This window comes from Podarcis liolepis, assembly GCF_965112155.1.
Source record: "Podarcis liolepis genome assembly, chromosome: 9".
Lineage (NCBI taxonomy): Eukaryota > Metazoa > Chordata > Lepidosauria > Squamata > Lacertidae > Podarcis > Podarcis liolepis.
This window is the reverse complement of record NC_139564.1, coordinates 59,699,521-59,718,436: the sequence shown is the minus strand read 5'-3', so window position 1 is coordinate 59,718,436 and position 18,916 is coordinate 59,699,521. Positions and strand designations below refer to the sequence as shown.

At 43.5% G+C, this 18,916-nt stretch overlaps 1 protein-coding gene across 27 annotated transcripts in view; it reads right to left on the bottom strand.

Annotated features, from left to right (window-relative positions):
• Nucleotides 1-18,916, bottom strand: part of ATP10D (ATPase phospholipid transporting 10D (putative)) — a 68,280-nt gene that overhangs the window by 40,555 nt on the left and 8,809 nt on the right. For 4 of the 27 annotated variants that reach the window (XM_083459756.1, XM_083459762.1, XM_083459773.1 and 1 more), the window contains exons 2-7: nt 12,356-12,397; nt 11,463-11,740; nt 10,448-10,642; nt 4,163-4,367; nt 1,732-1,817; nt 173-279 (exon numbers count right to left, since the gene is read on the bottom strand). In XM_083459756.1, coding sequence (XP_083315882.1) covers nt 173-279; nt 1,732-1,817; nt 4,163-4,367; nt 10,448-10,642; nt 11,463-11,710 — 841 coding nt within the window. In that variant the 5' untranslated portion in view covers nt 11,711-11,740; nt 12,356-12,397. The remainder of the gene's footprint in view (nt 1-172; nt 280-1,731; nt 1,818-4,162; nt 4,368-10,447; nt 10,643-11,462; nt 11,741-12,355; nt 12,398-18,916) is intronic. The other 23 variants (XR_014515796.1, XM_083459772.1, XM_083459749.1 and 20 more) reach the window with 11 other exon arrangements.

Below are 18,916 nucleotides of genomic sequence, written 5' to 3'. Positions count from 1 at the left end.
AATGGGAGTAGAATCCCCTGAAATTCATTGGCATAAATTAGCTGTGTCTATCATTTCAATGGGTTTACTCTGAGTAACACTGGGGACAACCCTTTGTGTTTGCCAGGGATGGCAATGAACGGCTTCACTTCTCAGGGCGTGCAAACCAGCGATATCTAGCCAGGGCACTGACCTGCGTACACCACAATGCCAACAACAACTGTTGTATTTCTGATGGTGCATCCTCTCATCAGCAAGTTGTCCTTGCTCAGGCCCACTCGTTCATTATCTGGGTGCTCCCTGTGAAGACAAATCCAGCTGTGATGGTTATTTACCTAGAGACACTCAAGACACACTCATGTTCACAAAGGCTCCGCAAACACTGCCAACACCCACGGGCAAGACATTCAAAAGAATATATCCTAGAGCAGTCTTTGACAACCTGGTGCCCTCTAGATGCTGTCAGGCTAGCTAGGACTGATGGGACTTGCAGTCCAACTTGGCGTCCAAAATTAGCCAGAAGCCAGACAAATTTTGCTTTCAACCACTTGCAACCAAACTGAGATGCCTGGGTGCTAGGATACTGCCACCATCTTGAGATCATTGGATCTAGACTGTTTTCATCAACTAATACGCCACCTTGTAGAATTCTATCAGCTATATTTTATCCGCACAAACGGAATGAATTTCTGGAACCAAATGGCTTTTTCTGTGCAGCCTGAGCAGGAGCAGAGACCATTAAGATAAAGAGGTTGGAATACAACAAAATATATGTGGACTGTCCCAGGATCAAGTGACTTTCCTTCTTTCAGTTCTCAAAGTCGTTAACCCAGTTCAAGGTTGCCATCTGAACTAGAACCAGAAGTTCAACTGAGAATCAATCACAGCCAGTCCATCATTTGAAAAACAAGACTTTAGAGCTGTCTTGCCCTAAAACAGCAACTAAACATTCCGCTTTTGTGACTGCAACCTTGGCTTAAGGAGCCATTTGTTGCCTAGATTATATATCTGATTTTCAATGAATGTGGAAGACACCAAGTTGGTGAAGGCTGTCCTAGAGCATCTTGCCTGCATTGAAAACATCTCCAAGTGAGGAGGCTTGGGCTAGTGATTGAGAGGAAAGCCTGACAAGGACACTTTCAGTGCAATCCCTCATTGGCGTGGATTCCGATTGGTGCAGGCGCCCTGGAAACAATAGCTGACAACCACATCGGACGTTCGGCTTCCAAAAAACGTTCCAAAACCGGAACACTTACTTCCTGGTTTTCGGCATTCGGGAGCCGAAATGTTTGAGTACCAAGGTGTTTGAGAACCAAGGTTCCACTGTAAATCAAATTCATTGGCATATGGTGTCAGGCCGTGATAGAAATACTTTGATAATGTAGCCTAATAATGTAAAGTTGCTAATAAGCTTTCCAACTTCAAGCTGGGAGCTTCCCTTGACTCTGAAGTCGAGGGCTTTCCATGGGACCAAGAGCTTGCATAGCTGGCAAACAAGATTTGCCAGGAAGCCACTTTGACAAAGGAGTGAAGGCCCAAAAATTCATCCACGAAGGCAATCTGCTGTCAAGTCACATCCCATAACCATTTGTGCCTTCCACCCCAGTCACCTCTGCGAGGAGAATAATCAATAGCCAGAAAGTGGCTTGGTATGGCCTGGAGACTGCTAGCTGCTGCTCTTCACTTTAATACGAGTGCTATAATATTTTATCAAGCAGAGAGAGCAGACAGAGCTTACCCAAAATTACTTACATAAACCCCCGGAACCTGGTAAGATCATTGTTTGGCGCCTCACACTCTATCCTGCTTGCGAAATTTTCCGGATCAAGTTCAGTTTCCTAGATACAAATTGGGGGGGGGGGAGGGAGAGAAGGGGGGAAATGGAGCTCAAACGTGGGATGCAGCAACTTTGTTAAAGTAATGAATTATTGCATCACTTCTTTGCATGCCTATTTGCACTGGTTGGCATGACAACCTGAGGTAAAAATCCAGGTACTGCTAAATCTAGATTCTCAGAGAACTGAGCAGGTTCACAGGAAGGCCTGCTTTCCCGCTTATTGGGTGCATCCTAGGTAGAAAGAAAAAGTAAAACCCACTCTGAGGTGACTGAGAAGAGTCTCTTGAATGGCTGAAAAAAGGGCAGAAGTTGTTGTTACAGATCTCTGCCAGTGCTTATCAGAGGGAAAGAAAATGGCTCAGACAGACCCAAGGCCTCACTTGGTTTAATCAAGCCCCATATGCCACATAAATAAGAATTGGTTGGTTACTTTATGACATCGTGACAGAAATGTAACTGACAAATAAGCACTGAGAAGGGATAGAGATGTAAAATTTCCGGAAATTTTGAAGCCATGAGGGAAAAAAGTTTCCCCTCATAAAAAACAGAAATTTTGGAAAAACTGAAGAAGAAAAAGTTCAGTGTGGAGTAGTTTTACAAATTGTGTGAAACACAGTGTATATAAAAGTATCATGCTCACAATAAAACAGGTAACCACCCCCCTTTCCCTCAAAAGCAACAAAAAAAGCAAGAAACCATCGACATAAAAAATAATCAGATTTGCCCCTTAGCACCAACAGCAAATAAAGTTAAGTTCCACCTCAATATTTAAGCTCCACAGAAGGTCTACCCTTTGAGTAGTGCTTTTAAAAAAAGAGAGAAACAGAAGACACAACATATACATGCAGTTTATTGTATCTCATTTCCTTAACTACTGCTATCATTTTCCATTTCTTCTTCCTCTTCCTCTTTGTCATTTTTCTCATGGAATTCTAAAAAACGGAAAAAATCCAGTGCCCCCCCCCCCATTTTTCTGGTTTTTTTCCAGGCCTTCCCATCTCTACTCAAGGACAGTCGGAGAAAAGCATGAGGCAATTTCTTTGCATGCCAGGCCCGGAAGTAACCAACATCCAGTTACTGAAGAGTAAGTTGCACTAAGGCTCAAACTCTGTTTGAAAGGAAAAGGAGTGTGTTTTTTTTAATTGAATTTGTTATTATATATTATAAACCGCATGATGGTAAGAGAGCTTCTAAACAGTTTACAAAAATATACAACAGAACATTAAAATGATTGATAAAACACAGTTAAAAGCGAGTATTTAAGAGTATCATATTCAAAATATGATTAAAGTCAGCAGTGGTTAAAAGGAAGTAAATTGCATGCAACTTCTATGTGTTCAGAAGGGCTGGCCCTAACGAAAAGGTTTTGAGCAGTTGCTGGAAAGAGTACAGTAAGAGCACCTGCCTGGTGTCCATCGGCGGGGAGCTCCAAAGTGTGGGTGCTGGAAGGACTGGGGGGGGGGACATAAAATTGGGGGGGGGGCGACAGGTTGTGTTTTTTTCAAAGCGTTTTTTTCCAGGAAAAAAAGTAAAAAAAAAGTGTGCGGAATATTCAAACTATATCAAACTTCTTTTTTTCAATTTTTCCGGGGGGAAACGGCTTTGGAAAAAAGACCAGCCCCCCCCCCATTTTTTCCAGGTCCTCCCATCTCTAAGAAGGGGGAAGTTTTTATTTTTAAGGTAGAAGAGTCTACCTGTTAGTGACTCCTTTGACTATCTATCTAGTCATTGCATATGACTATTTATTACACTGTACTCTCCCCCCCCCCCAGTATATACAGTAGAATACTTCTCCCTCAGCCACTGTTCTCCCCTCTGTGAAACAGGATATATTAATAGTGCATATCATAATTGTAGGATAAATCACCTGCATGGAGAGCTTCTTATACAACAAGAGAACTAATAATGAGGAACATTCTCAGCTGCAGTGAATGTCCAAATTGTGGTGAATGTCGACATTCACCAAGGTGCGTGTGCCTTTGTGTGTGTATGCAGTGTTTTTTCTAGAAAAAAGAGGTGCCGGAACTCACCACTCACACCTCCCTTGTTCGGTAATGGCAATGGCACCAACCTGACAGGTGCCGGAACTGAGTTCTGGCTGAAAAAAAAAGCCCTGTGTGTGTTTCTGGAATGACATTGTGAATCACAAGGGTTGATGCCAGAAGGAAGAAAATTGGTGTTGTTTTTCTGTGTGTGCTGGGAAGAGAGGTATCCTGGAGATAGAATGAGTAGAGCCAGGAGTCCGAAATCAGTACAAAGAGCACTGTCAAAAACTATTGAAGTTTATAGGATTCCCCCTGATATGGATTACACACAGACTTTCTCCCAAGAAGTGCCCATTTATACCTGCTCGCCAAATCCTCTCACAACCTGTCTCTGTTTCAGGTTGGTCTCTCCATCAAGGCTTGATGTTTCAATGTGACAGATCCCATCTCCATCACTAGTATATATCAGCACCATGTCAGCGGGAATCTCCTCATTACACAACAGTCGGATAAAATCGCCAACTTTAACATCTTTCCAGAACTTCTCGACATATGCCTTTTTATTTCTGGGGAGGAAAAAACAGGGGGCGGGGGTGGCAAGACCCATTTTTTTAAAAAAATAATGATAAAACGAAATACAAAAAGCAATAAACCACCATGCATTTAAAAATCCATCCGTTTCTCAAGGAAGTAAACAAAAGCATTTATAAGGCAGTCAATTCAATTTTGACTTTACATGTACGTAGGAAAATCTGATATTAACAGTCACATCTAGCTATGCATGTTCGGAGTATTTCCTGGTCTAAAGAAATTCAAAAGTGTTAATGTTTCAAACCTTTTTAAATGAACTCTGGATTGTCTGTAGCTTGCACACAATAGAGTTTCATTTAGGTAAGGCTCTGACCATGTGTAGCCGCAGGGGTCAGCAAACTTTTTCAGCAGGGGGCCGGTCCACTGTCCCTCAGACCTGGGGGGGGGGGGCTGGACTATATTTTGAAGGGGGGGGGGAATGAACGAATTCCTATGCCCCACAAGTAACCCAGAGCTGCATTTTAAATAAAAGGACGCATTCTACTCATGTAAGAACACGCTGATTCCTGGACAGTTTGCAGGCTGGATTTAAAAGGCGATTGGGCCAGATCTGGCCCCTGGGCCTTAGTTTGCCTACCCATGGTGTAGAGTCTGTGTGTGTGTGTGTGTTTCAGTAGCATTGCTGTGACACTTGACTCCCTCTTGACATTAACTACCTCTGCAATCCACACAAAAGTCACTGTTGTGAATACATGGTGGTATATACAGAGTTCGATGTACATGGCTGCATTTGAATGAGGCAGCACTTCAAATTTCGCCATGTGAGATTACAACACAACTCCTGCAATTCTCCAAACTAACAGGATTTTTCTGGAAACAACTAACGCAGAAATGAGTGCTAAACTTCTGCGAGATACCGCTAGATTTCCACAAGTGGCTTTTGCATAATAAAACGTGTAAATTAGCAGGTAAGAAAACATTGGGAAAGCAGAAGAATGTGCCGCAACACTCCCCCCATTAAAACCATCTCTGGTCCCTTACAGGAGACCTCGCTCAAGGTCACCCTCTACTGGCAACTAGACACCAGTCAAGCTGGCAAAAAAATTTATCCCTCCCTCCCTCTACTTTTGATTGATGTTAGAAGGCCTGTGGAAAACTTGGTTCATTTATTCACGTTTGGTGGGAATGCCCCCATGTTGAAAAACTTTTGGAACGGAGCATTCCCCTTTAGATCCAGTAAACACTTAATGGTAAATTTACCTGGAAATTCTGAAACTGTCTATCTCAAGTATCTTCTTGAAGATAAGACAAATGATATTACCCTGGCCATAGCCAAATTTCTCTCAGAAGTACTAAGAATTCGAAATCAACATGCTCCGGATAAATCCATATAATGACCGTCTTGGAATCTTTTATTGTATTCCTGCTGTATTTTGCTTTCGAAACTGCCTTGGTGGGTCTTTGGACCCTAATAAAGAATATATCTATGTCCATTACATCCACAATCACAGGCCAACCCCTTCCTCCAAATCCTGCCTTGGCCCTGCTATCTTTGGACATAGACTTGGGCTCCACCACAGAGAACTATTAGACTTCTTACTGACCATAACACAATTAGGGATAGCTCAACAATGGAGGAACCAGAATGAAATACCCCTGAACATATGGGGAAATAATATCTGGGATACAGCAATGTTTGAGCGTCTCGCCAGACATGGAAGAGCAATTATAGAGCCATAACGAACAGAGACATTTCCCAAGAAAAGTGGACCCCTTTCTTTATGTTAATGACCAAAATCAAGACCTCGTTATACCATCTGCTCAACATCCTCAGTGGAGAGGTTATGTTAAATAGTATGTTTGAATGTGCGTTTGATTTTTAGAAAAGGCACCTTCATATCCAGAACACACCACCCATTCCTACATTCCCCTCTCTGCTCATGTCCCCATCACATTCAATCCTTGTGCACTGATTTCAAGGGCAACTCTACCCACAAGACTTGGATTATGAATGAATGAATAAATGGATTTATTTTGGTCATTAGCCAGGTGGTGATGTGTTTCAGTGTTATGTGCTTTTTTAAAATCTTATGTGCTAACTTTTAAATGACCGGCCTATCTGACAATTAGAAGTCCATCCCTCACAACGTTCTACTGAAGTTTTTTTAAAAAACACTTTTGCTTTAATTTTTCAAACTTTTCAAAATGATTTTACCGTATGGTTTTATGTATTTGTATTGTTGTAAACCGCTGTGATACATTTCTACAATACAGCAGTATATAATTGTTTTAAATAAATAAATAGTTAAAACCACTTGAGCTCCTGTAGTTTGAATGCTGGAGAGATTCTCGTCCTATTCTTATTATGTAGCAATAAAGGGCAATTGCATTTGAGAGACCTGCTCCTTCCAGATTTGATTTTCCTGATACCACAAACGCAACAACTTGCTTAGAAATTGCATGCCACCCATCTGCCAACTAGAACTTGGCATTTGTCAGCATCATGGAAATAATATGTAAACAAGATGGAAAGCATGTTAATTATACTTAACTAGAATATGAAAACTAGCTGAGACCCAAAGGCTCGGAGTATATTTTTTTGTTTTTAAAAAGAGGATAGAGGAACCATTGCACAAACAAACAAACAAACAAACAAAAACAGTTTTCCCCCCTTGGGGCCAGTTCAACAGACAGCAAGCCTAAAAGGAGAGGCCACAAAGGACAGAGGACATTCACTTTTTTGTATTTTCCTGCTTCCCCAAATGGAAGGAAATCAAAATCAGAGAAAAGGAGGATGGAGGAGCAGCACAGTCTAAAAATATTTAGTACAAGTCAGTTGCCTACTTCCTTTCCTAGATGGTTATCACTGGTTTTCTAAGAGGACATAAAAATCAATGTGCAAAATCGATACAGCAGTATAGGTACAAAACACACTAAAGCTGCATTAATGCCTGCCAAGAGCCTCTTGCCTCCCAAAACAATACCGTTAAACTGTAATTACCACTTTTAAGCAGCGCACATTTCCTAAAACGGATAATGAGTTCAAGGCCCTATCAAGAGCTCAATCTGAAAATATTTTAAATTCAATTTGCACACAGCCAATGTTACGCATGTTAATATATTCTCAAAGGCCAAATCTTGGCTTGAAATGTGCAAAGCCAGTATGAAGGGGAATCAAGGGGGCTGGTATCTGTGGCACCCTCCATACCTGGCTGGTATTTCTGCATTTTGCAGCCCAGTGTGAGGGAGAGCTGGACCTGGTGCACTGTGTGTCCCCACCCCACCCCAGTGCTAAGGCAGGTTCATTATTGTCTGGGAAATGTAGTACAGCACAATCATCTATAAAGAGCCAATTACCAATTGTTTCAACATATAGCCAATCTAAATTAGGGCTCCTCAGAAGCAGATTGGGATTCAAGCCCTTTAACTGCAGCAAGGTGGGGAGCTAGTCAATGGCCGTTGTGGCATATCAGCTTAAGCACAGGAGGAGAACGCGAGCACCGTTTCATTCTCTCCCCCCCATCCCCAAACAGGAAAAGCTGCCTATACTTTTCCTACAACTATTCACATTGCTAGGGGTGTGGGTGGCACTGTGGGATAAACCACAGAGCCTAGGACTTGCTGATCAGAAGGTCAGCGGTTCGAATCCCCACGATGGGGTGAGCTCCCGTTGCTTGGTCCATGTTCCTGCCAACCTAGCAGTTCAAAAGCACCCCAAAAAGTGCAAGTAGATAAATAGGTACCGCTGCGGCGGGAAGGTAAACACTGTTTCCGTGCACTGCTGGTTCGCCAGAAGCAGCTTAGTCAAGCTGGCCACATGACCCAGAAGCTGTACGCCAGCTCCCTCAGCCAATAGAGCGAGATGAGCGTCGCAACCCCAGAGTCGGCCACGACTGGACCTAATGGTCAGGGGTCCCTTTACCTTTTATTCACATTTTTAACCTGCCAAACCTTAAGAGTCTTGGAACCAGGTTTCATGAAAGACTGCCTTCCTCTATACAATGGTACCTCGGGTTACATACGCTTCAGGTTACAGACTCTGCTAACCGAGAAATAGTACCTCGGGTTAAGAACTTTGCTTCAGGATGATAACAGAAATCGTGCTCCGGCAGCGCAGCAGCAGTAGAAGCCCCATTAGCTAAAGTGGTGCTTCAGGTTAAGAACAGTTTCAGATTAAGAATGGACCTCCGGAACGAATTAAGTACTGAACCAGAGGTACCACTGTATAATCCTACCCAAGAACTGGAATCTCCTACAGAGGCCTCTCTTGTTGTATGTCCAGATAAGTTACAAGGCGACCATAGAATAATAGAAACGTAGAGTTGGAAGGGACCACGAGGGTCATCAAGTTCCTGGAGTCCAAAACACCTGGAGGGCACCAGACTGGGATAGGACGGCTTATGGCAAACACCAGCAGCTGCACGCCCCACGCACAATCACTCATATACCCACCCATGGTAGACAGGACTGAAAACCACAAAGAGACACAAAAGGAGCCACAGGGTATCACCCTGCACCAAGGAGGGTGGGCGGCAGCATCGCCACCCATTCTCCTGCTCCCCTACCCTGGGTCAGGCCCGACCCGAGGGTGGAGCTGTGGCCAGGCATGAGTGCCGCAGCCAAGGTGCAGCTCCTTCTCGCTCGGAGCCAGGCTCCGATGAAGGAGCCTGCTGTGGGGTGCCTGTTTGCACCTCCGCACAAAATTGTGCCCGGGACCACGCCCCCCCCCACACACTATGCCTCTGACTGCACCCGTCAATTGTGGGATGTAATCCACTGGGAGCAGTCAAGTACAACATTCCTTAATTTGCTAGAGTGGCCATGCAGGGGATGTTGGTCCAGTCACTTGAACTTCCTGTTCCTCTTGGCCTGGAGCATCCTTCTTTGCATGTGACTAGTAGGTGGGCGTGATCTTTCCAGACCTGGTAAAAGGCCAAGTCACGCAGCCACCTTCCTCTTTTCAACCTTTTTTTCGTCCTGAGAACTTCCTGATTCACCTGGACAGTACTGCTGGCTGCCTTCCCGTCGGAGCAGTCCCCCAGGTTATCTCCCATATGGGGTGAACCTGTTTGTAACACACTGTGCTCTGCCTGATCGTGAGTAAAACTACTTTTTGTTACTTATGAATAAGACTGTTCTGTCTTTATTCTTTTAGGATGGATTAAAGGGGTCTTACCAGGAATAATACAACATATCTCAATCTGGGCAAGCCAAATTGAATTGCTTCTTGTTTTAAGAGACTCACACGAGTTTGCAACCAGCTTTCTGCTGCGTAAAAGGGGGATGCACTCTGCTAAGTAAAGAAGCTTGCTAACGCGAGTTAGGGAGGGAGGATAATATTAATCAATATACCGTATTTTTTGCTCCATAACACTCACTTTTTTCCTCCTAGAAAGTAAGGGGAAATGTCTGTGCGGGTTATGGAGCGAATGCCTATGGGTGGCGGGGGGGATCTGCTGCGGTCGTGAGCAGAGGATCCATGGTTCCCCTTCCTTCCCTCCTCCATGGCTCGCTTTGAAACAGCAAAGCGGGAGAAGAGCCGCTGAGCGGAGAGAAGAGAGGGACAGAGAGCCTGGTTACAAAGCACAGATCCACATGTATCCTCAGGATTTTTGCACTGGGTCACCCCAAATTCACCATCAGATCACATAGCATGTCCATGGCTACAGCTTGCACCAAAAAAATCACGCACCCACTGTTGCCTGGGGCCGCAGTGGTGCAAAAACATGGTTACAAAGCATGGATCCACATGGATCTTTGGGATTTTTGCATTGGGCTACCCCAAACTCACCGTCAGATCACATGTCTGTGGCCACAGCATGAACCACAAAAATCATACATCCACTGTTTCATTTAGAATATATTTTTTCTTGTTTTCCTCCTCTAAAAACTATGTTATGGTCGGGTGTGTGTTATAGAGCGAAAAATACAGTATCCTCTCCTGCCACCCTCAACATTCCCACATCAATCTCCCAACACAGGTCATCTACCGGGGAGGCCAATGCAGTTTCAGCCTCAAAACTGGACTAGAAGCCAGGTTGAAATGGATCTAATTATTCAGCGTCATATTTATATTTGTCAAAGGCAATGGTAATATTATTTCTGATTTACTTACCTACAATAGACTTGAGTCACTATATTGTTTATTTTTTTGTCCAACTGGTATTTTGCGTAATCCTCGACAGCATCTTTCACAGCAATAATTGTGAGAACCACAATGAGAGGGATCATGGTGATTTCTTTCCTGAAAGCTTCCACCACTGGAACCCAGTTCAGCAGAACTATAAATAAGAAATATAAATTGGCAGCTCTGGAAAACACAAACACAACAACCCACAGGATGTTAGTGTCAGCCATTGAAGCGAGTGTAAAAAAAAAAAAAAGTGTCTGGAGCTTGATATGACACACCTAAGTGAGTAGCAGTTGACTTCAGATTAGTATTCAGCTCATTAAGAATGGTAAATTGATATTATAGCAAACTATGGGCATTCATGTTATGACTAGGCATTCACTTCATGGGACTAATGACAGAAAAGATCCCACAACATTAGAGTAAAATCAGAAAACATGTCTTGATTAATCAAAGCAACATTACAAACAACCACAAAATGCCGACCTTCTCCCACAACCATTATGCTTCCAAATCACCTTTTCGGTTTTCTCTTTTCGGTTTTATTATGTTTAAAATTACAGTCCAAACCTAAGGCTTCCTACATCAGGACGTAGGTGCTTAGGACAGGGTATACCAGGGTTAGCCAACCAGGTGCCTTCCAAATCTTCTTGACTATGGTTCTCACCTGTCCCTACCTAGCATGATCAATGACCAGGAATGATGAGAGTTGTGGTCCACCACATTGAGTACACCCGGGGGTACATCAACAGTTACATTAAATTCAAAACGTGACATTATGCCAGTATCTCATGCAACTAAACTATCGCAAATGTTGACCACGAGGGTGCCAATTATTACGTATTCAAAGGGGCCAGCAGATTATTTGGAACAACTGTCCCCAAAATTATCTAGTAATTCATTACTGTTCATTACTGTAACAAACTACCATTGCTTTCACTCTGAATGTTGCAAACAATACTATCTAATTATCCTTTAATTTCACAACTGCGCACGTTACCTGTGAAACTGTTCGAATATGTTCTTCGGTACAAAGTTCCAAAGTCGGTACTTTGTAGTCCGTATTCTGTTGTTTTGATACAGGTGGGATACTTTTTCGTATTCTTCCTTAAAATGCCCCAGACATGGTATAACGATCCTGTGTTTACTGGTGGTCTTGGCTGGCTGCTGGAAGGTGACATCATTATTGCCTTCTGCAGAAACCATGCGCTGCCATTTGCACCTGGCCCACTGAAGTGACTCTTCCATGTTCTCGTGAAAACCAAGTCGTGTCCTTTACTTTGCAGCATGTTAGGATAAAAAGAGAGAGTTGCAGAATAAGCTGGGTGAAGTTGAAATGCACATTACAAGCGACGACAAATTGCTGTTTTGTGTTGAGAAACACCCAATTCATCCAAAGCCAGTTTTTAACTTTATGATAACAAATTAACACTGAAGTGTAACTTTAGATGATGATGGTGATTATTATTCTATTAATTTATACCCCACTCATCTGGATTGGCTTGAAGCCCATATAAAACCATAATAAAGATACTAACCATTTAAGAGAGACCAGAAATCATTGATTAAATGGCACAATGACATTACAGAGCTATTTATTGGGATGAGTTTGTTATAAAAGAAAAGCCAAAGTCTTTGTGCAAGATGTTTTTTTCAAAATGTGCCCCCTTCAGTGTTTGACTGGAGAGCTCTATGTATTAATAGGCAGGGAAAAGGGAGCACTGACCAAGATCCCTAACAGGAAAATTCTCTTATCACTGAGACCAACAAGATACTCTCTCGGCCTATTATCTGCCAACACCCCTACTGACCTCTCACTCAACACATCCCCCTTTCCCTGCAGGAATGGACACAACCTGCTTCTTCCACCAACTAGCAGGTTAGATAGCCTACCAAGAAATCCTTCTTTCCTTGTAGCCCGTGGCTTGACAACTGCTGAAATAAAAAAAAGAGAAGTCAGCTGTGCAACCTACTTTTCCAGCATCTATCTCTGTGTGCACAGATTACAGAGCCTACCCAATATTGCTAGAACTGGAGTGGGTGAACCATAAGTAAAGGGACTCCTGACCGTTAGGTCCAGTTGTGGCCAACTCTGGGGTTGTGGCGCTCATCTAGATTTACTGGCCGAGGGAGCCGGCGTACAGCTTCCGGGTCATGTGGCCAGCATGACTAAGCCGCTTCTGGCGAACCAGAGCAGCGCACAGAAATGCCGTTTACCTTCCTGCCGGAGCGGTGCCTATTTATTTACTTGCACTTTGACGTGCTTTTGAACTACTAGGTTGGCAGGAGCTGGGACCGAGCAACGGGAGCTCACCCTGCTGCGGGGATTTGAACCGCCAACCTTCTGATTGGCAAGCCCTAGGCTCTGTGGTTTAACCCACAGCGCCACCCGTGTCCCGCATGGGTGAGCTATAACCATACATATATCTGAGAGCTCCATCACACATTAGCACTTCATCGCAAGCAGGCACCACTGCATACTTCACTTAGGATAATCTAGCAAACCTGCTTGTCCTTAGGTCCTGCATGTGGCTGTGTTCCTGCTTAGGTATACCCAACCTGGATACCGGGAGGATGCAAAGGGTGACTGGACCGCTGGATCGTCCTATGCAAAGCATGGAAAGGGCTTTGCTTGACATAACTGGCTGCAATAAAATGTGCAGGCCAAAGTCAATGCTCAACCAGGCCAAGGGTAGTGCTGAAGGGTCATGTTCAGCTCCTATCAGATTGCGTCCAACCTCACAGGGTTGCTGTGAGAATGAAGGAGATGGAAAAAACTGTTAATGGCCATGAACCATTAGAAAAATGTAGGAAATAAATAATACCTAGGATGTATAAATAAATAATACCTAGGAAATGTATTATTACTTTTCTCTCTTCTTCTTCTTTTTTGCAAAGTTATTTCCTGTTTTTTTATTTACCCGGTTTGGCTTTTTCCGATACAAAAACAGTGGCAAATGGGGATTTGCTTCCCTACTGCAGAATATATCCTACCCGCTATAGTCTCCATGAAGAGGTATTGTAATATGTTCGCTTCTGCAGTTGTTCCGATAGCCTGCAGATATAGCACTAAAGACACCTGGCTTCGAAACCAACTCTGGATAGCACCACGGTTAAAGCTGTGTGAGCCTAAGCTGATAACAGCATTTTGAAAGGAAAAGCCATTTAAACTCACAGCTGGTCACCCAAATCCATGAGTCAGCATCAATGCAAGGAACTGCTGTTAAGGGAGAGATGATAACATTGTGCCCCAGAGGCACTATCTGTGAAATGTGCACCAAGATCATGTTACCTAAGGAACTTTTCTCAATGAACTGGGGAGTGGCGGCGGGAAGAGGCATAACAAAGTGCTGGCAGTCATGACACCTTTATAAGGCCAAAGCCACAATGGAAATGTGGTCTTAACTGAACTACTCCAGCTTAACCACTGTGGGCAGCTAGGCATCCAGTGAATGAAACCTCGCCATTAGTTCAGCTCACTGAATCCACACACCACAGACTGTCTATGCCTAGTTTTGACTGAGATAAAGAAGGCAGTGGAGAAAGTCATTTATAATACTAATACTACTACTAATAATAATTTATTATTTATACCCCACCCATCTGGCTGGGTTTCCCCAGCCACTCTGGGCGGCTCCCAAGAGAGCATAAAAACACGGTAAAAGATCAAACATTAAAAACTTCCCTAAACAGGGCTGCCTTCAGAAGTCTTCTAAAAGTCACAGAGTGATTTATTTCCTTGACATCTGATGGGAGGGTGTTCCACAGGGCGGGTACCACTACCGAGAAGGCCCTCTGCCTGCATGATTTCCTTATCTACAGGTTCCAAACCACCAGCCTGAGATTCAGATTTCTGGAGAGATTTGATTAACTAATGTGATTAACTATCTTTAGTTTCCATTCCTTGTTTCTCTCCTCCCTGTGTATGCATTAGTTTATTTATAACAAATCGCGAGAGACTGATATTTTTGCTTTTGTTTTTCTCGTTACTCTTTCCTGCACCACTTAAGAGTGTACAAAACACAATGGAATCCATTTTTAAAAAATAAAAAAAATCAAATTACCTTGGTTTTACCTGGATCTGTTTCAGACTTGGTTCAGGCACTGTTTGGGACTGAATTGGAGAGGAGCGTCACCCTTTTCTTGGATTTGATATCCCGCCTTTCACTCCCTTTAAGGAGTCTCAAAGTGGCTAACATTCTCCTTTCCCCCTCCTCCCCCACAACAAACACTCTGTGAGGTGAGTGGGGCTGAGAGACTTCAGAGAAGTGTGACTGGCCCAAGGTCACCCAGCAGCTGCACGTGGAGGAGCGGAGATGCGAACCCGGTTCCCCAGATTATGAGACTACCGCTCTTAACCACTACACCACACTGGCATCTCTTAACCTTTCTTAACCTTATCTTCACCACTGTTGTAAGACCCACACTTAGCTGTTACTAGCTACATTTGCAGAAGCAAAGATGAACTCCTCCTGTCCTGATACAGGTCTTTCACCAGGATGACCAAGGCTGATTCAGTCCCAAACAATGCCTGAACCAAGTCTGAAACAGATCCAGGTAATCCGTATCCTCCTGAAATGGCTCAGTCACCATTCTCTCCACCACCTTACCTGCAACCAGGAAGTTTTTTGTGTGTGTTTTCATTTTAATAAATCACATATAAAGTTTAGACAGAATGACACTGATAGGTTCTGAACCCAGTCCTTGGTAGCTTCAGTTGCCATCCCATCTCCAGTGTTTCTGTAGAACGGTATCTGTCTTGAGTGTGGTTCAGAGGATAGGATATAGTAGTACCTCTAGTTACGAACATAATTCGTTCCAGAGGTCCGTTCTTAACCTGAAACTGTTCTTAACTAGAGGCATGCTTTTGCTAATGGGGCCTCTTGCTGCTGCTGCACCACCGGCACATCCTGGGGCAAAGTTCTCAACTCGAGGTAACTCTTCCAGGTTAGTGGAGTTTGTAACCTGAAGCATTTAAAACCTGAGGCGTTTGTAACTCGAGGTACCACTGTATTGCACTTGAAACATCAGGGACCCAAGTTTAAATCCCTACAATGCTGGTAGGCCTTGCCCAAGTCTATTGACAGGAATTCATTATCAGTCAAATAGGCATTAAAATGAATTACTTCAGATTTGATCTATGAAAAAAAATAACAAGAATGTCCATTGGAACCAATGGGAGCCATTTCCCTGTTTTTATGACACAACCTTGATGGCAGAAAATGAGGAGGAATTAAAGAACCTTTTAATGAGGGTGAAAGAGGAGAACGCAAAACATGGTCTGAAGCTCAACATCAAAAAAACCAAGATCATGGTCACCGGTCCCATCACCTCCTGGCAAATAGAAGGGGAAGAAATGGAGGCAGTGAGAGATTTTACTTTCTTGGGCTCCATGATCACTGCAGATGGTGACAGCAGCCACGAAATTAAAAGACGCCTGCTTCTTGGGAGAAAGGCGATGGCAAACCTAGACAGCATCTTAAAAAGCAGAGACATCACCTTGCCAACAAAGGTCCGTATAGTTAAAGCTATGGTTTTCCCAGTAGTGATGTATGGAAGTGAGAGCTGGACCATAAAGAAGGCTGATCGCCGAAGAATTGGTGCTTTTGAATTATGGTGCTCTTGAGAGTCCCAAGGACTGCAAGAAGATCAAACCTATCCATTCTTAAGGAAATCAGCCCTGAGTGCTCACTGGAAGGACAGATCCTGAAGCTGAGACTCCAATACTTTGGCCACCTCATGAGAAGAGAAGACTCCCTGGAAAAGACCCTGATGTTGGGAAAGATGGAGGGCAGAAAGAGAAGGGGACGATAGAGGATGAGATGGTTGGACAGTGTTCTTGAAGCTACCAGCATGAGTTTGACCAAACTGCGGGAGGCAGTGGAAGACAGGAGTGCCTGGCGTGCTCTGGTCCATGAGGTCACAAAGAGTCGGACACGACTAAACAACAACAACAACATATTTATTTCCATGGTGCCTGGTCATATCAATTGACATCTGCTGTTCCCATTATTTCTTGTGGTCCTTCAGGGAGCTCCCATTGTTTCTGGTGGGTATTTTTGCCATTCTTTTTAGCAGCATTTGAAATTCGCCAGGTGCATCTTGCACCTGCCTATCAGCCACTTGCAACCAAGTGAAGAATCCTGGGTGCCAGGATAGCACCTGATGTCTCCATCATCTGGAGGTGCATGCCTGGGGATCCTTGGATATTATTGGCTATTTTCACACGCTAGCAACAGATCCTGTACAATTCTATCCATTATATTTTATCTGCACAATCAGAATGAATTTCAGGAACCAAAACGTCGTATTCAAAAATACAACTGTGTAGCCATCCTTAGTGGCAACTAAGCATTCTGTTTTGGCGACTATAACCCTGGTTCAAGGAGCCATTTGGCATCTAACATATATCTGAGTTTCTAACACTGCTTTTTAGTATCCCAATTGCCACTGTAAGAACAGGGCAGACGTTGTCTGATGCCTAAAAGATAGAGAGGTGAAGGCACCAGGTGAACACGGCTGGGAGTAAAGTTTCATAGCATGGGTGCCACCACAGAGAAGGCCCTTTCTCCAGCAGCTGCCCACCTAACTTCTGAAAGCAGGACATGTGGACAAGGGCCTCTGAGGAAGTATGCAACTGGTTTGAAACAACTACCAATGCAGTCTATCTGCAGCCCATGAACTAGTTTTCCAGATAGCTCATTAGTTACCTATAACTTCCTAGGGCCAAATAAGAACCTTTCAAGGAACTAATCTCATTCAGGGAAGACGGGGCAAACTGCCAGAAACCAACAGCCTTTGCTACAGCCACGTTTTGTTCAGCCTATTCCAACATCTCAGGAATGACAATGCAACTGAGCTCTTTGCAACTACGAGTATGCCTGCAACAGCAAGGAGGGTGGGAGATGACTTACCCTTTCACTTCCTGGGCTCTATTCTAGATTTGGCTGTCAGTCTTTCCAGTTACCAACTACCACTGTATTTACCAATTTGAGTGGTGCAGGTAGATGTTTGGTTCTATATTAGCATTACCTTATTTGTGAAGCTTAGGATGCTACTATGACCTATACGTTTACAGTGGTGCCTCGCAAGACGAAATTAATCCGTTCCGCGAGTCTCTTCGTCTAGCGGTTTTTTCGTCTTGCGAAGCAACCCTATTAGCGGATTAGCGCTATTAGTGGCTTAGAAGCTATTAAAGGCTTAGCAGCTTAGCGGCTAAAAGGCTATTAGCAGCTTAGCGGCTTAGAAAAAGGGGGGGAAGCGAAAAATAATCGCAACACTTGCAAGACGTTTTCGTCTTGCGAAGCAAGCCCATAGGGAAATTTGTCTTGCGAAGCAGCTCAAAAACGGAAAACCCTTTCGTCTAGCGGGTTTTCCGTCTTGCGAGGCATTCGTCTTGCGGGGCACCACTGTATATTTTAAATGTGCAATGGATGAAAGTGGAGCCATTCTGTAACTTTTTCTTTTCTTAGAAATATTAAATGGCATATAAATACTTGAGGCATAACTTATGCTCATTTTGCAAAGGGGGAGAAAAAGAGATGGCAAGGATGAATGAAGGGAAGGGTAAATAGAGGGTGTGTAGGAAGGGAGGGTCGAGATAAAAAAATGTTACATTACTGGGGGAGATCGAAATCAACTGTTAATTACAAACAGAAAGGTAGTACACAAATATCCGAAATTCATCCCTTCTTAAACAAGTTTTCACCCTTAAAAAGCCCTACCAACTTGTTAGATTCCGTTATTCAGGAAAACCATAGAATCCATTGTCTACAGAAGAGTTCATGAATTATCATCACCAAACTGAACACACAAGCAAGGTTTAAATAGAAAAGTGCTTCTGATACTGTGAAACATTACAGAGATGTTGGAACCTGTATAAACATCTGTGGATAACCTGACCCAGGTCTTGTCTTAACAAGCCCCAGAGCTACCTACCATTCCAGATACTAATCAGCATCAATTAGAGTTTATCTCTGCATCTTTCATAGTCACGGCAATCCATATGAACACAAATTATGTCTTTATATAAACCTTGTTAATGCATTTTAAAGGTTAAACCATTAAACATTTTAAAGGTTAAACCATTAAAGGTTAAAAATTAAACCAACATACACTGAGCAGAATTGAATTATTTTAATGGTGATATCCAAGATTAGTCCTACACATAGTAGTAGTGATTTCCATTTATTTAGATGGGTGTACTCTGAACGGAGGGACGCGGGTGGCGCTGTGGGTTAAACCACTGTGCCACTTGGGCTTGCCAATCGAAAGGTCAGTGATTCGAATCCCTGTGACGGGGTGAGCTCCCGTTGTTTGGTCCCAGCTCCTGCCAACCTAGCAGTTCAAAAGCACACCAGTGCAAGTAGATAAATAGGTACCACTCCGGCAGGAAGGTAAACAGTGTTTCTGTGTGCTGCTCTGGTTTCGCCAGAAGCGGCCTAGTCATGCTGG